The 12,519-nt window shown below is 39.0% G+C and overlaps 1 protein-coding gene across 8 annotated transcripts in view; it reads left to right on the forward strand.

The window, feature by feature from the left end:
- RASGRP3 (RAS guanyl releasing protein 3) overlaps positions 1 to 12,519 on the forward strand; it is a 110,354-nt gene that overhangs the window by 61,683 nt on the left and 36,152 nt on the right. For all 8 annotated transcript variants that reach the window (XM_043468310.1, XM_043468305.1, XM_043468304.1 and 5 more), the window contains 5 exons: positions 3,299 to 3,431; positions 8,148 to 8,339; positions 9,585 to 9,687; positions 11,519 to 11,581; positions 12,116 to 12,247. In XM_043468310.1, the coding sequence (XP_043324245.1) occupies positions 8,270 to 8,339; positions 9,585 to 9,687; positions 11,519 to 11,581; positions 12,116 to 12,247 (368 nt within the window). In that variant the 5' untranslated portion in view covers positions 3,299 to 3,431; positions 8,148 to 8,269. The remainder of the gene's footprint in view (positions 1 to 3,298; positions 3,432 to 8,147; positions 8,340 to 9,584; positions 9,688 to 11,518; positions 11,582 to 12,115; positions 12,248 to 12,519) is intronic.

Below are 12,519 nucleotides of genomic sequence, written 5' to 3' on the forward strand. Positions count from 1 at the left end.
GGAAATGGCCCATAACCCAACCAAATGTCTAGCTGGAAATCTGGAAATTATCCCTGATTCCTCCTTTCTACTCATTCCCCATAGCCAACAGATCAGCAAATCTTGTTGGATCTATCATCAAAATATGCTCTGTGACCAATCACGTCTCTCCATTTTCACTGCCACACATTGGTTTAGATAACCATTATCTCTTGCATGGATAGTTATAATTGACTATGCACTGGTCATTAGTGTAGGTTTTTACTAATTTCTTCTCCATATTGTAGCTGAAAGAATCTTTTAAAAAATCCAAACTTGATCATACCATTCTCCTACTCACCGTTAAAACAATGGATTCCCATTGACTTTCAGATAAAGCCCAAACTCCTTAATATATAAGGCTTAATATAATAAGGCTCATCTCTTGCCCCATTCAATACATCAGTCATTCTAAATATCTTTTAACTTTTCTTAATTGCCATCATCCTACCCACACTTGGCCTGTCTAAAACTCCTCTGACTCCTAGACTGTCTTAGTGCTTCAGCCCTTCACAGGATACTTTAATTTCTTATTTAATTCTTTGCTGGAGTATAAGAGCAAGAATTACGTTTGTCTTGTTCATCAATTTATCCTTCTCTTTGCTTGTCTCCAACTTTGTCTACCAGCCACTCAAGTGTACCTTGCTTGGTATCTGGTGTCTAGTAGATACTCAGTAAGTATAGGGTTAGCCACAAAATTCATTTGGGTTTTTCTATACGATCTTACAAAAACCTAAATGAACTTTTGAGCCAACCTGATATTTGTCATGACTTACTTGGTGCCTTAGATGGTAAAGAATCTGCCTGCAATGCAAGAGCCCCAGGTTCAAACCCTGGGTCAAGAAGATCCCCTGGAGAATCCCCTATCCACTCCAGTATTCTTGCCTGGAGAATTCCATGGACAGAGAAATCTGGTGGGCTTACAGTCCATGGGGTCGCAAAGAGTTGGACACAACTGAGCGACTAACACTTTCACACTTAACACTTACTTACAACATTTGTCAAATAAATTAACTATCTTTCATAGTTTTTGTCATTTCTCTTATTGAACTCAATAATCTTGATTCTACTGTGGAGTCTCAGTGAATATAATCACAGAACTTTTAAACTTTCATGTCTCTGTAGAGAAAGGAAGATTAAGCTTGAGTGTTGCCAGAATTACAAATGCTGTGACACCTTAGTTGTTAAAATTTAAAGTGTAAAAGTTTGTAATAACTACCCCTCATTTTAGCAAAGGATTTAGGCTTTTGGAGCAATCCCCTTGTCTCCATATGAAGGTCATATGAGTGTGGGAACATACTTATGGTTACTTATATGTTTAGACAATATCTGCCATTAGGAGGGAAGAATCTTCAAGAGATTTCATTTGTCTTTTCTTGCAACAGAGATAGTGCTATAGACAAGCCCAGGTTGGATGCTTGAGATAAGTGCTCCGGCCTGGTGCACTGGGAAGACCCAGAGGGATCAGGTAGAGAAGGAGGTGGGGGGGGGGATCAGGATAGGGAATACATGTAAATCCATGGCTGATTCATGTCAATGTATGACAAAAACCACTACAATATTGTAAAGTAATTAGCCTCCAACTAATAAAAATAAATGAAAAAAAAAGACTATCTTTGGGAGTTCTAATATGGCCAATATAATTTCAACACTATTCCTTGAATACTTACTAGATGTAATATTTCACCTTATAAATTCTGCAATCCTAGAGCTACAGGCAACCAACCTTTGCTGTTATTCTGGCGTGTTTCCTAGACACTGTCTGGGAGTTTAGTCGACAACGTCTATGACAGTCATTACCTTACTTTGGCCTCAGCACTTTCAGGAATGGGATTCCATTGCTGACGAGGCCGCCTGCCCCACTACCGGATGCCTAGTGTCACAGAATTTTTTCCTCCTATTTCCTTCTCCTTCTTTCTAGATTAACATCTCTCTTCCTGTACTTCTAAACATTGATCTCCTATAATACTTCACCTTAAGTCCTCAACTTCAATGCTTTTAAATATGGGAAGGGAAGAGGAACTGTGTACAAAGGGAGACACCTTCCCAAGCACCCAGTTTTTTGCAAGATTGACAGTGCGTGCTTTTTGTGTTACCTTCTAACTCAAACAGTCTAGTAATTAGCGTCAATGGCATTTCACTCAGAATGGTAACAACATTTTACTCAAAGTAGTAAAACTCTCCCCATTTGTCTATCTAATATTGAAACACAATTTTGGAAAACTAAATGCTCTGAATCAAGAGTCTGGGACTCTTAAGATCTGTCCATGTATAGTTGCATGGAGTTGGCTCCTTTGCACAATCTCTAGCATTGAGAGCATCATTCTTATTGCCCTACGCCACCTCACAAGGATTTTTTGGGTCTTCACAAGTCACATTAATGAAAGTCTTTTGCTGCGTGAAGACATCATGGCCTTTGGAAATCACACCCGACAGAAGTCTATTGTTCTTTTGAAGTGAGACTTTCTCTCTTAGAAAGAATTCAAGCTCTGGGGAAATTTTGACTTATTGTGTCCTTTTCAAACTTGTGAAAAATGTTTATGCTGGGGAGCAATAATTTTCACTGAAGCCAGAGAGTACCTATCAACACAAAAGCAAGTCCAAACCCATCAGAAGACTAAACAACATGGACTAAAATAACACTGACATTCTCACTGAGACTCTCAGGAGTGATTTAGAATAGTTTCACGATCACCACAACAAACTGTTTTAGAGACTTACTAACATTCAATAGTCAATGTTTGGAAATTCTTAATGAGTGATCTACCCATAGATGTATATTTGGACTAAAATAATATTTTACATTGTGTATAAATTTTGGTTTTGTCACACTTGTAGGTTTTTTGGGCTGCATGGGGTCTTAGTTGCAGCATGCTGGATCTTCATTGCTGTGAGGGCTTCTTTCCAGTTCCTTCATGGGCTTAGTTGCCTCATGGCATGAGAAATCTTAGTTCCTTGACCAGGGGTTGAACCCATGTCCCTGCATTGGAAGGTGGATTCTTAACCATTGGACCACCAGGGAAGTCCTCCATACTTATAGCTTTTAATTGGCTGGAATTTATTTTGTTTTATTTTTAAAAAACAATTTGATCTTAAAAATATCATGGCACCAAATAACTACTTCAACTGCATTGTCTTTTTAATTAATTTTGTGGGTGATGTTTAGACAAAAATCTCAAAACCACTTATAACTGAAGGATTTTGAAAATGCTTTAACACAATGGATTATTTGGGGCTCCTATTATTTAACTCTGGGGATTTATTTCTGTTCTTTTATCAGGTTCTCCAAAGTACTTATTATTTGTGTTGGGTAAACCAATTCAACAGACTGCGTCCTCAATACATTTGCCAGTGATGAAAACTGCCCTTAATATTCTTTCATGTCTGGATATCTATCTGTGTAAGACCAATAGGTAAGTATTTCTTTAAACTATTGTAGATTATGTAAGAAACTTGCCAAAATAATTATGAGAGAAAAACTAAAAGAAATATGCCATGGTATTAACAAGAATTCTTTGGATGATGGAATTGTGGATAATGATTTTTCTTTCCTTTTTAATTACTGTCCTATTTTAAATGATGAATGTATATTGCCTTTGCAATAAAGAAACTGTACTTTTGAAAAAACAGTTGTAGACACAATAATATCCACAGAAATGAAATAAGATCTCAGGTACATATGTAGGTGATAGAATTCTAAACAGGGACACAGATACATCTACTGACTGCAGAAACAGATTGTAACTGGGGAGCCTCGTCCATCTGGCTCTCATGGACTGATTCTTTGCAGATCACAAATATAACTCCAAATATGGTGACAGGTCTTTGGTGCCAGATTACTTCTAACCCTTTGGGAAAAGTCAATAACTTCCCCAGACAGATTAGCTGAATAATTTTGGTTTTGATCTCAGAATTAGTTTAATTAATCTAGGTTGTTTGGTCTAAGTAATACATTTACTCTTCATTAGCAAGCATTAACAAAATTTAAAAAAAAAAGCCTGTTTATTGAGGGCAGGAGAAGGGGACGACAGAGGATGAGATAATGGATGGCATCACTGACTCAATGGACATAGGTTTGGGTAGACTCCGGCAGTTGGTGATGGACAGGGAGGCCTGGTGTGTTGCAGTTCATGGGGTTGCAAAGAGTCGGACATGACTGAGCGACTGAACTGAACTGATACAAGAAGGTAATCAAACTTATCAATTGTCCAATGTTGACTTTTCGTGGGGTTGGCAGAATTTGCACTAAGAAAATCAGAAAAATTTTGCCCCAAAATGTCCTGAAGAGGTACCCACTTCTTATTATCAATGGAGTATAGGCAGATCCTATCATATCTAGAAAGCTGCAGAAAATCTAGAAAACTTCTGTTCCAGTAATGTTTACTAAAAGCTGCTACTAAACTAGCTACAGTTTAGTAGCTTTTAGTACTAAAACAAACTAGAAAACAACGTCTTAAAATTTTATGGTATCCACTCTTCCAAATATATACATGTTTAAAGACTAGCTTTTTATCATTTTTATTTTACTCTTTTTTTATCCATCCATTCACTCATTCATTAATTCAGCAAATTCTTTTTTTGAGAGGCAAAATCTTAGGAATTGGGGAAAACACCAGAGAACTAACACAAAAATTCCTGTACTCACTGAGCTTACATATGTAGTGCTAGAAAGATTTAAATGCAGATGAACAAGTAAAATGTATAGCATCTCAAATGGGGATACATGTTATGAAGAAAAAGAAATCCAGGAAGAGAGATAGGGCATGCCATTTGGGAGGTGGGCATGGAGAGAGAGTGTTGTGTTAAATTAGGGTGTTTGGGAAGGGTCTTACTGATAAGTACTTTGTTAAGAGATGTAAGAGTTGGTTCTGCACTACTTTAACATTCCCATTTCACAAACCCTTTGACTATCCAAGTGGCTCAGCATTGATCCAGTGTTTCTGTTATTTTTATGACACGTGAAATAATTCTTCTTTTGATGCTCTAAGAGTGGTACCTTTAGTACAAGACTGTGTTTCCACTGGATTTATTTAGCTGGTGAATAGACTCATTCAGACGTCAGTCTTCAGTGGCATCATAGAACTGATGCAGCCACACATGTGGACCTTAGGCTTTTTTTTTTTTTTCTTTTCTCTTCATTCATGTGTTTACCTTCTGAAGTTGACTATGGGCCCACTGAAGGCAGGGATGTGGTGATGATCTCATGTTAGCAGCCTCAATGCCTTGCATAGTGCCTAGCAATTGTCAGATGCTCCATGACTACCAAGGAATAAATAAACTTTGAGAGTAAAATAGACATTGACTTTAAACAGTTCGAGAGATGAAGTCCAAATGGCCACATTTACCTACTAAACTGTCCAAAGTGGATAACTGTCTTACATCATGATAACGTGTCCATTTCTCTAAGCCTTGTATGGAGCTGGCATCAAGGACTTGCTCTGTAAAATAAAATGATGGTGTGTTTCCTACAGAAACACTATGATATAAGCATCTCTGAGAGGTTGTTTCTAATCCCACTTTCCCCAAGCCGTTGCTATAAAATGGACAGCTCTCAGGCCCACGTTTTCCTTCTACCTCTGTGACAAATAACCTGGTTTATATCCTCTTTTTGAGATGGTGTGGAGTGCTATTTTTCACACTAGATTAGGGGGCAAAATTATGACAGCTCATGATGTCTGCACTTGGGAGAGCAATAAAAGGGGAAAAGGGAAACCAAAAACTATTTTATAACAGAGTTCTGATTCAAGGCCTTAATTATTGTATGGCTTTAGACCAACTGCCAAATTTCTGTGAATCCCATGACCTTGTGTCTATACTGGAAATAATAATCACTACCTTACAGTATTGCTGTGAAGGTCAAGTTGGATAATATATGCAAAACATCTGATATAGTACCTGGTACATAATGTGGATGTTCAATAGATTATTGTTAATATTTTAATACTATTAATAATACTATTAGAAAAGTTATGCAAATAATATTTTTTAACCAGTTTTTCAACATTTACATGATCACTGAGGATAATCCTAATTAATATATTTGCACTTTGAAGTTTATCTCTCTATATATACTTGTAGGGGCTTCCCTGATAGTTCAGTTGGTAAAGAATCCACCTGCAACGTAGGAGACCCCAGTTTGATTCCTGGGTTGGGAAGATCCCCTGGAGAAGGGATAGGCTACCCACTCCAGTATTCTTGGGCTTCCCCTGTGGCTCAGCTGGTAAAGAATCCACCTGCAATGCAGGAGACCTGGGTTCGATCCCTGGGTTGGAAAGATTCCCTGGAGAAGGGAAAGGCTACCCACTCCAGTATTCTGGCCTGGAGAATTCCATGGACTTTATAGTCCATGGGGTCACAAAGCGTCAGACACGACTGAGCCACCTTCACTTTCATATACTTGTAATAAAATTAATCCAAGTAATCAGCAATATATGAACCATGAACTTCCAGATGTTCAAGTTGGTTTTAGAAAAGGCAGAGGAACCAGAGATCAAATTGCCAACATCCACTGGATCATTGAAAAAGCAAGAGAGTTCCATAAAAGCATCTATTTCTGCTTTATTGACTATGCCAAAGCCTTTGACTGTGTGGATCAAAATAAACTGTGGAAAATTCTGAAGGAGATGGGAATACCAGACCACCTGACCTGCCTCTTGAGAAACCTGTAGGCAGGTCAGGAAGCAACAGTTAGAACTGGACATGGAACAACAGACTGGTTCCAAATAGGAAAAGAGTATGTCAAGGCTGCATATTGTCACCCTGCTTATTTAACTTATATGTAGAGTACATCACAAGAAACACTGGGCTGGAGGAAGCACAAGCTGGAATCAAAATTGCCGGGAGAAATATCAATAACCTCAGATATGCAGATGACACCACCCTTATGGCAGAAAGTGAAGAAGAACTAAAGAGCCTCTGGGTGAAAGTGAAAGAGGAGAGTGAAAAAGTTGGCTTAAAGCTCTCAACATTCAGAAAACTAAGATCATGGCATCCTGTCCCATCACTTCATGGCAAATAGATGGGGAAACAGTGGAAACAGTGGCTGACTATTTTTTTGGGCTCCAAAATCACTGCAGATGGTGACGGCAGCCATGAAATTAAAAGATGCTTACTCCTTGGAAGAAAAGTTATGATCAACCTAGAAAGCATATTAAAAAGCAGAGACATTACTTTGTCAACAAAGGTCCATCTAGTCAAGGCTATGGTTTTTCCAGTAGTCATGTATGGATGTGAGAGTTGGACTATAAAGAAAGCTGAGTGCCGAAGAATTGATGCTTTTGAACTGTGGTGTTGGAGAAGACTCTTGGGAGTCGCTTGGACTGCAAGGAGATCCAACCAGTCCATCCTAAAGGAGGTCAGTCCTTGAGTGTTCATTGGAAGGACTGATGTTGAAGCTGAAACTCCAATACTTTGGCCACCTGATGCGAAGAGCTGACTCATTTGAAAAGACCTTGATGCTGGGAAAGATTGAAGGCAGGAGAAGAAGGGGACGACAGAGGATGAGATGGTTGGATGGCATCACCAACTCAATGGACATGGGTTTGGGTAGACTCTAGCAGTTGGTGATGGACAGGGAGGCCTGGCGTGCTGCAGTTCATGGGGTCTCAAAGAGTCGGACATGACTGAGCAACTGAACTGAACTGAATGTTTATGGTAATATGCTCCTGAATGTCTTTATCAGTTAAGTAAATAAAGAAATTGCAAAATGTTGTGAATTCTTTCAACTGAAAAACAAGATGTTATTTGATAGAGAACATTCCCATGGTCTGCAGAAGGAAATGGCAACCCACTCCAGTATTCTTGCCTGGAGAATTTCATGGACAAGGGAGCCTGGTGGGCTACAGTCCTTGCGGTTGCAAAGAGTTGGACACGACTGAGTGACTAACACACACACACACATTCCCATGGTCTCAGAGCATCATACATGCCAAGGAATAGTTTAGCAGGCACTTTGCCATCATGGTGATTCACACACTCTGTTATCACTTTGATAATTTTCTTACAGAAATACAGAGTAAATAGCAGTCATTATCTTTTCAGGTAGGAAAGCCATGCTTTAACCCTAGTTAAAGGTATTTTAACTAGTCTGGCAGAACTCTAGTCTGATATTTTTTCTTCTTGTTTTTTAGAGCCCTGAGACTTTAGGACAGAGACCACCACTAAGCACAAGCATCACCCACTTGCATAATTATGGAGATGATCAGCAAGACGTTGAAAATGCCCCTAGTTTTTTGACGGCGGCTGCATAAACATGGGGTCCAGTGGACTTGGGAAAGCAGCAACATTAGATGAGCTGCTGAGCACTTGCATTGAGATGTTTGGTACGAGCCTTTCTCCCTTTTGAACATCTTGCTACTCTTACCTTTCCCAGTTCAGTTGCAAGTGTTGCCATGGAACAGAATTCAATCTCCATACGTTGGTATTTGGGACTTCCAGGTGGCGCTAATTGTAAAGAACCTACCTGCCAGTGCGGAGACCTAAGAGTTGCCAGTTCAATCCCTGGGTTGGGAAGATCCCCTGGAGGAGGGCATGGCAACCCACTCCAGTATTCTTGCTTGGAGAACCCCATGGACAGAGGAGCCTGGCGGGCTACAGTCCATGGGGTCGCACAGAGTTGGACACGACAGAAGTGACTTAGCATGGACTCACGCACCTTGTTATTTGAGGCCCTTTTTATTAACCCCAGTCTGTCTCCCCAGTATCACTGCCCCATGCATTTCCTTCCTTTTACTGTCCACAGCTAATACCCAGACATACTGTTCACGTAATGTTTCTGGAACATTCCCTGCATCTTTCTACCTTTACGCCTTTATCATACTCCATTGAAATTCTGCTTCAGACCTTATTCAAGGTGTCATTTCAAATCTTCATAGTATCATTCCTATAGTGCCCTGTCAGGAATGCTGACTGCTTCCTCCACTCACCCATAGCCCTTTGTGATTTTTTCATGGACATGGTGTATGCTGCTATGAACTTTTCTTGGTCCTTTGGCTTAGACACGTGTGAATAGCACAATCTCCTACATTCTATATTTGTCTGTAAGTCTTATATCTCCTCCAAAGTTGTAGACTTTACAGCTATATGCTTTTCATGTTGTCTAACTACCCTAGCATTTTGGATTATTCCTTATACAAAAAGAATCACAAAGAAGTTGTTTGTTGAATGATTGTTTTAGGAAGAGTTAAACCAGACAGAGTAGGGTTGCCAGATAAAATACAGGATGATCAGTTAAATCTGAATTGCAGATGAGACACATTTTTAGTATAAGTATGTCATAAATAGGGCATGGGACATACTTATACTAAAAAATTCTTTGTGGTTTGCCTTAATTCAAATTAAACTAAATCTCCTATATTTTTATATGTGAAACTTGGCAACTGTACACCAGAGGAAGGATGAGACCTACCCACTTAATTTGCAAGGAAATACCAGAAGTAGGAGGAAAACGATAATTGGGTCTACAAGAACTTTTTGACACTAATGTTTCTCTACTGATATTAGAAAAAGAGAAAAGTAGTATGTGCTGTTGTCTCCTCACCTCTTAATCTCCTTTTATTTTTTAACAGATGACAATGGAGAGCTGAATAATAGTTATTTGCCAAGAATAGTTCTACTCATGCACCGATGGTATTTGTCTTCCACTGAATTGGCAGAAAAACTTCTCTGCATATATCTTTCTAACTACTGTGTAATTTTTACAATCATAAATCAAGTTCTGTACTTAGATGAAGTGTCTAACCAAAGCCAGTAAATTAAGATGAATAAACAGTCTTCAGTCAGTTATCCAGCTGTTTTGTGAATATATATAGATGTCTAGACAAAACATTTGGATGATTGACCAAATAGTTGATTATCCATCTGAATGTTTTGGCTCTACTTGAAAATAACCACTTGATATGAAATGAAACAGAAGCTGTAGCCTGAATGTTTCTAACTTGTCTTAAACATTTCTGCTGTTAGCATAATGAAAGAATATTTAACACTCATTCAAGAGTTACTTTATTCCTTTTAGGAAGGCAGAATGGTAGACCTAGAGGATACAGTTTAGACATATGGAAATGCCAGCCAGAATAATATGATCTGGCTCAGGCATAAACACGACCTAAATTTTCACATCATCCCTTGCTGGTGAGACACAAGGAACATTCTAGCATGTTTATTATAATCTGTTTGATTGACATTAATTTTAGATTTTCTTCTGATATAAAGGCAAAGGAAAAAACCATAGTTATAAACCCCATTCTATAAGGACTTTTAGCCATCTACCACTTTTGTGCATGGTACAATCCTAAAAGGTGGTTAAAAAACAAATGACTGAAAAATGGCTACAAAATAGTCACATACTGATAAGGAGGTTTTAGTCCCTGAGATCTAACTTTTATTATATAATTGCTAACGTAGGTTCCTATAGTCTCTGCCTGCTCAAGCCCAGGGGTCCTGCAGATGAGTGAGGAGCCTCTCAGGGCAGGGACAGCCTGAGAGGCAGTGGGGCCATGGAGTGTTGTCAGGGCTAGCAGAGCTTCCATCTGCTTCTTTCAAGTCCTCCACTTTCTACTTCCTCACTCCATCATCAATAATCCACCCAACCTCAGGCAGGGAGTGGGTGTTAGAGACGAGTAGGGGACATTCTCCCTGAACAGAGGTTCCTGGAAATGAGCAATACCTTAGTACCTTGTGGTCCAGGGGTTCCATGGGTCCTGTTATTGAAAGGTGGTACGTAGAGAAGGATGGAGGGAACTATTTTAGTCTGGCCCCATTCCCTCCTTAGGGTCTAAACACTGTCCAAAAAGTGTGCCCACAGACAGTATTCTTATCATCAGTATGTCCACTGCCATATGAAACACAAATAGAAAGGGGTATTTAGACACAGTATAGCTTACTATCTGAAAGTACAGACTGTATGAAAGGTGAAACCACCTGTGAATTCACATTTCTCTAGATTTTCCTCCCTTTGGATTCCCTGCTCACTGCATATCCATGGTACCTGGCATATAGCATGAACTCAATAAATATTAGCTAAAAGGTATGAATAAATAGACTTGAGACTAAATAACTGTAAGATGTGTATATTAATATACCCCAAAATGACATTTTCAAATACTAAAGAGATTAGAGTACTTATATATACCATTAATCCTATATATAAAATCTTCTTGGCTAAAATGGTGTTTCTATGTACTATTCATTTTAAATTATCTATAGTTAGTAGTCTATTTGTCATTACAGTTGACAGTCACCATTTGGTATGTTCTCAGGAAGGTAAAATTCATTTTATATGTGGCTTCTCTTCCACACCAAAAAAATACATCTCAGAGCAACAATACATGGTGCTCGTTATTTACCGCTGATGTCACCAGAGCCCACTTTTCTCCCCACTTGAACATCCATGTCACCCTAATAGTATAGTCCTCTTCTTAGGAATTCATCTAAATTTATTAAACAGCCACAGATTTGTGCAAAGGAAACAATGTGCAAGGATTTTTTTCCTTAACTACTGTACCTATCGAAATGCCAGTGGAGAAAGCTGTGATGAATTTCGGTTAAAGATCTGCTACTTCATGAGGTACTTACAAATTTAATTGTCTTGTTTCTGGTTCTGGAATTATTGACAGTTTTCTTTTCCCCAAACTACAGACCTAATCTGACAATAAAATGGACTCAAGTCCTCCCTTTATTGATTTTATTAAAATTGGCTCTCCTCTGTTGCTGGGGGCATAGAATTTATCTTTCTTTTGGACTGTCAAGCAGAGGTCGATGTGATTAAGGGATGAAAGCAGCTCTGAGAAAGAGTGTATTCATTTTTTTCTGCTCCCTCACTGTACACATTCCCACCTGCTTGCCATGAGTTGGGAGAGGGGTTTCTTCTCAGCTGTGGTTCTAGAGAGAAAGAGACTCTCAAAGTAGGAGTGGTGGACTTGGGTCCTTGGTTGAAGCAGGGAAGGGTAAGACTCAACACGGTAGATGGGGGATAAGAGATTGCTAATTTGAGGTATGGTCTTAAAGCATTGTTAAATGTAATCTATGGAATGACACCATAGTTTCCATAGAGATCTAGCTTGAAATCTTCTGGTTGTCAAAAATACTTGATGTCTTTCAGGTACTGGATTGTGAAATTTCCTGCAGAGTTTAATTTGGACCTCGGTTTGATCCGTATGACTGAGGAATTCCGGGAAGTAGCTAGTCAACTGGGATATGAGAAACACACCAGCCTCATTGATATATCCAGCATGTAAGAATGGTGCAAGCTTCTTTCAAATATGATGAGTCTGCTCTTTGGGGGAGGGAGTAGTGATGATCCCACTTGACCTCCATCTATACCTGTTCAGAATCAAGGTGTGCTTCCTTGAGGAAAGCTTTGTTGCAAAGAGCACAGTCCTGTTGGACATAGTTTATCTCTCCAAGCTTCAATTTCTGTGTTTGTGTAGTAGAAATTGTACCTTTCTCATGGGGTTATAATGAGCATCCAAGAAGTACATGAGATAATATGTGAAAGTATTTGAC

The sequence above is a fragment of the Cervus canadensis genome, chromosome 5 (assembly GCF_019320065.1).
Source record: "Cervus canadensis isolate Bull #8, Minnesota chromosome 5, ASM1932006v1, whole genome shotgun sequence".
NCBI lineage: Eukaryota > Metazoa > Chordata > Mammalia > Artiodactyla > Cervidae > Cervus > Cervus canadensis.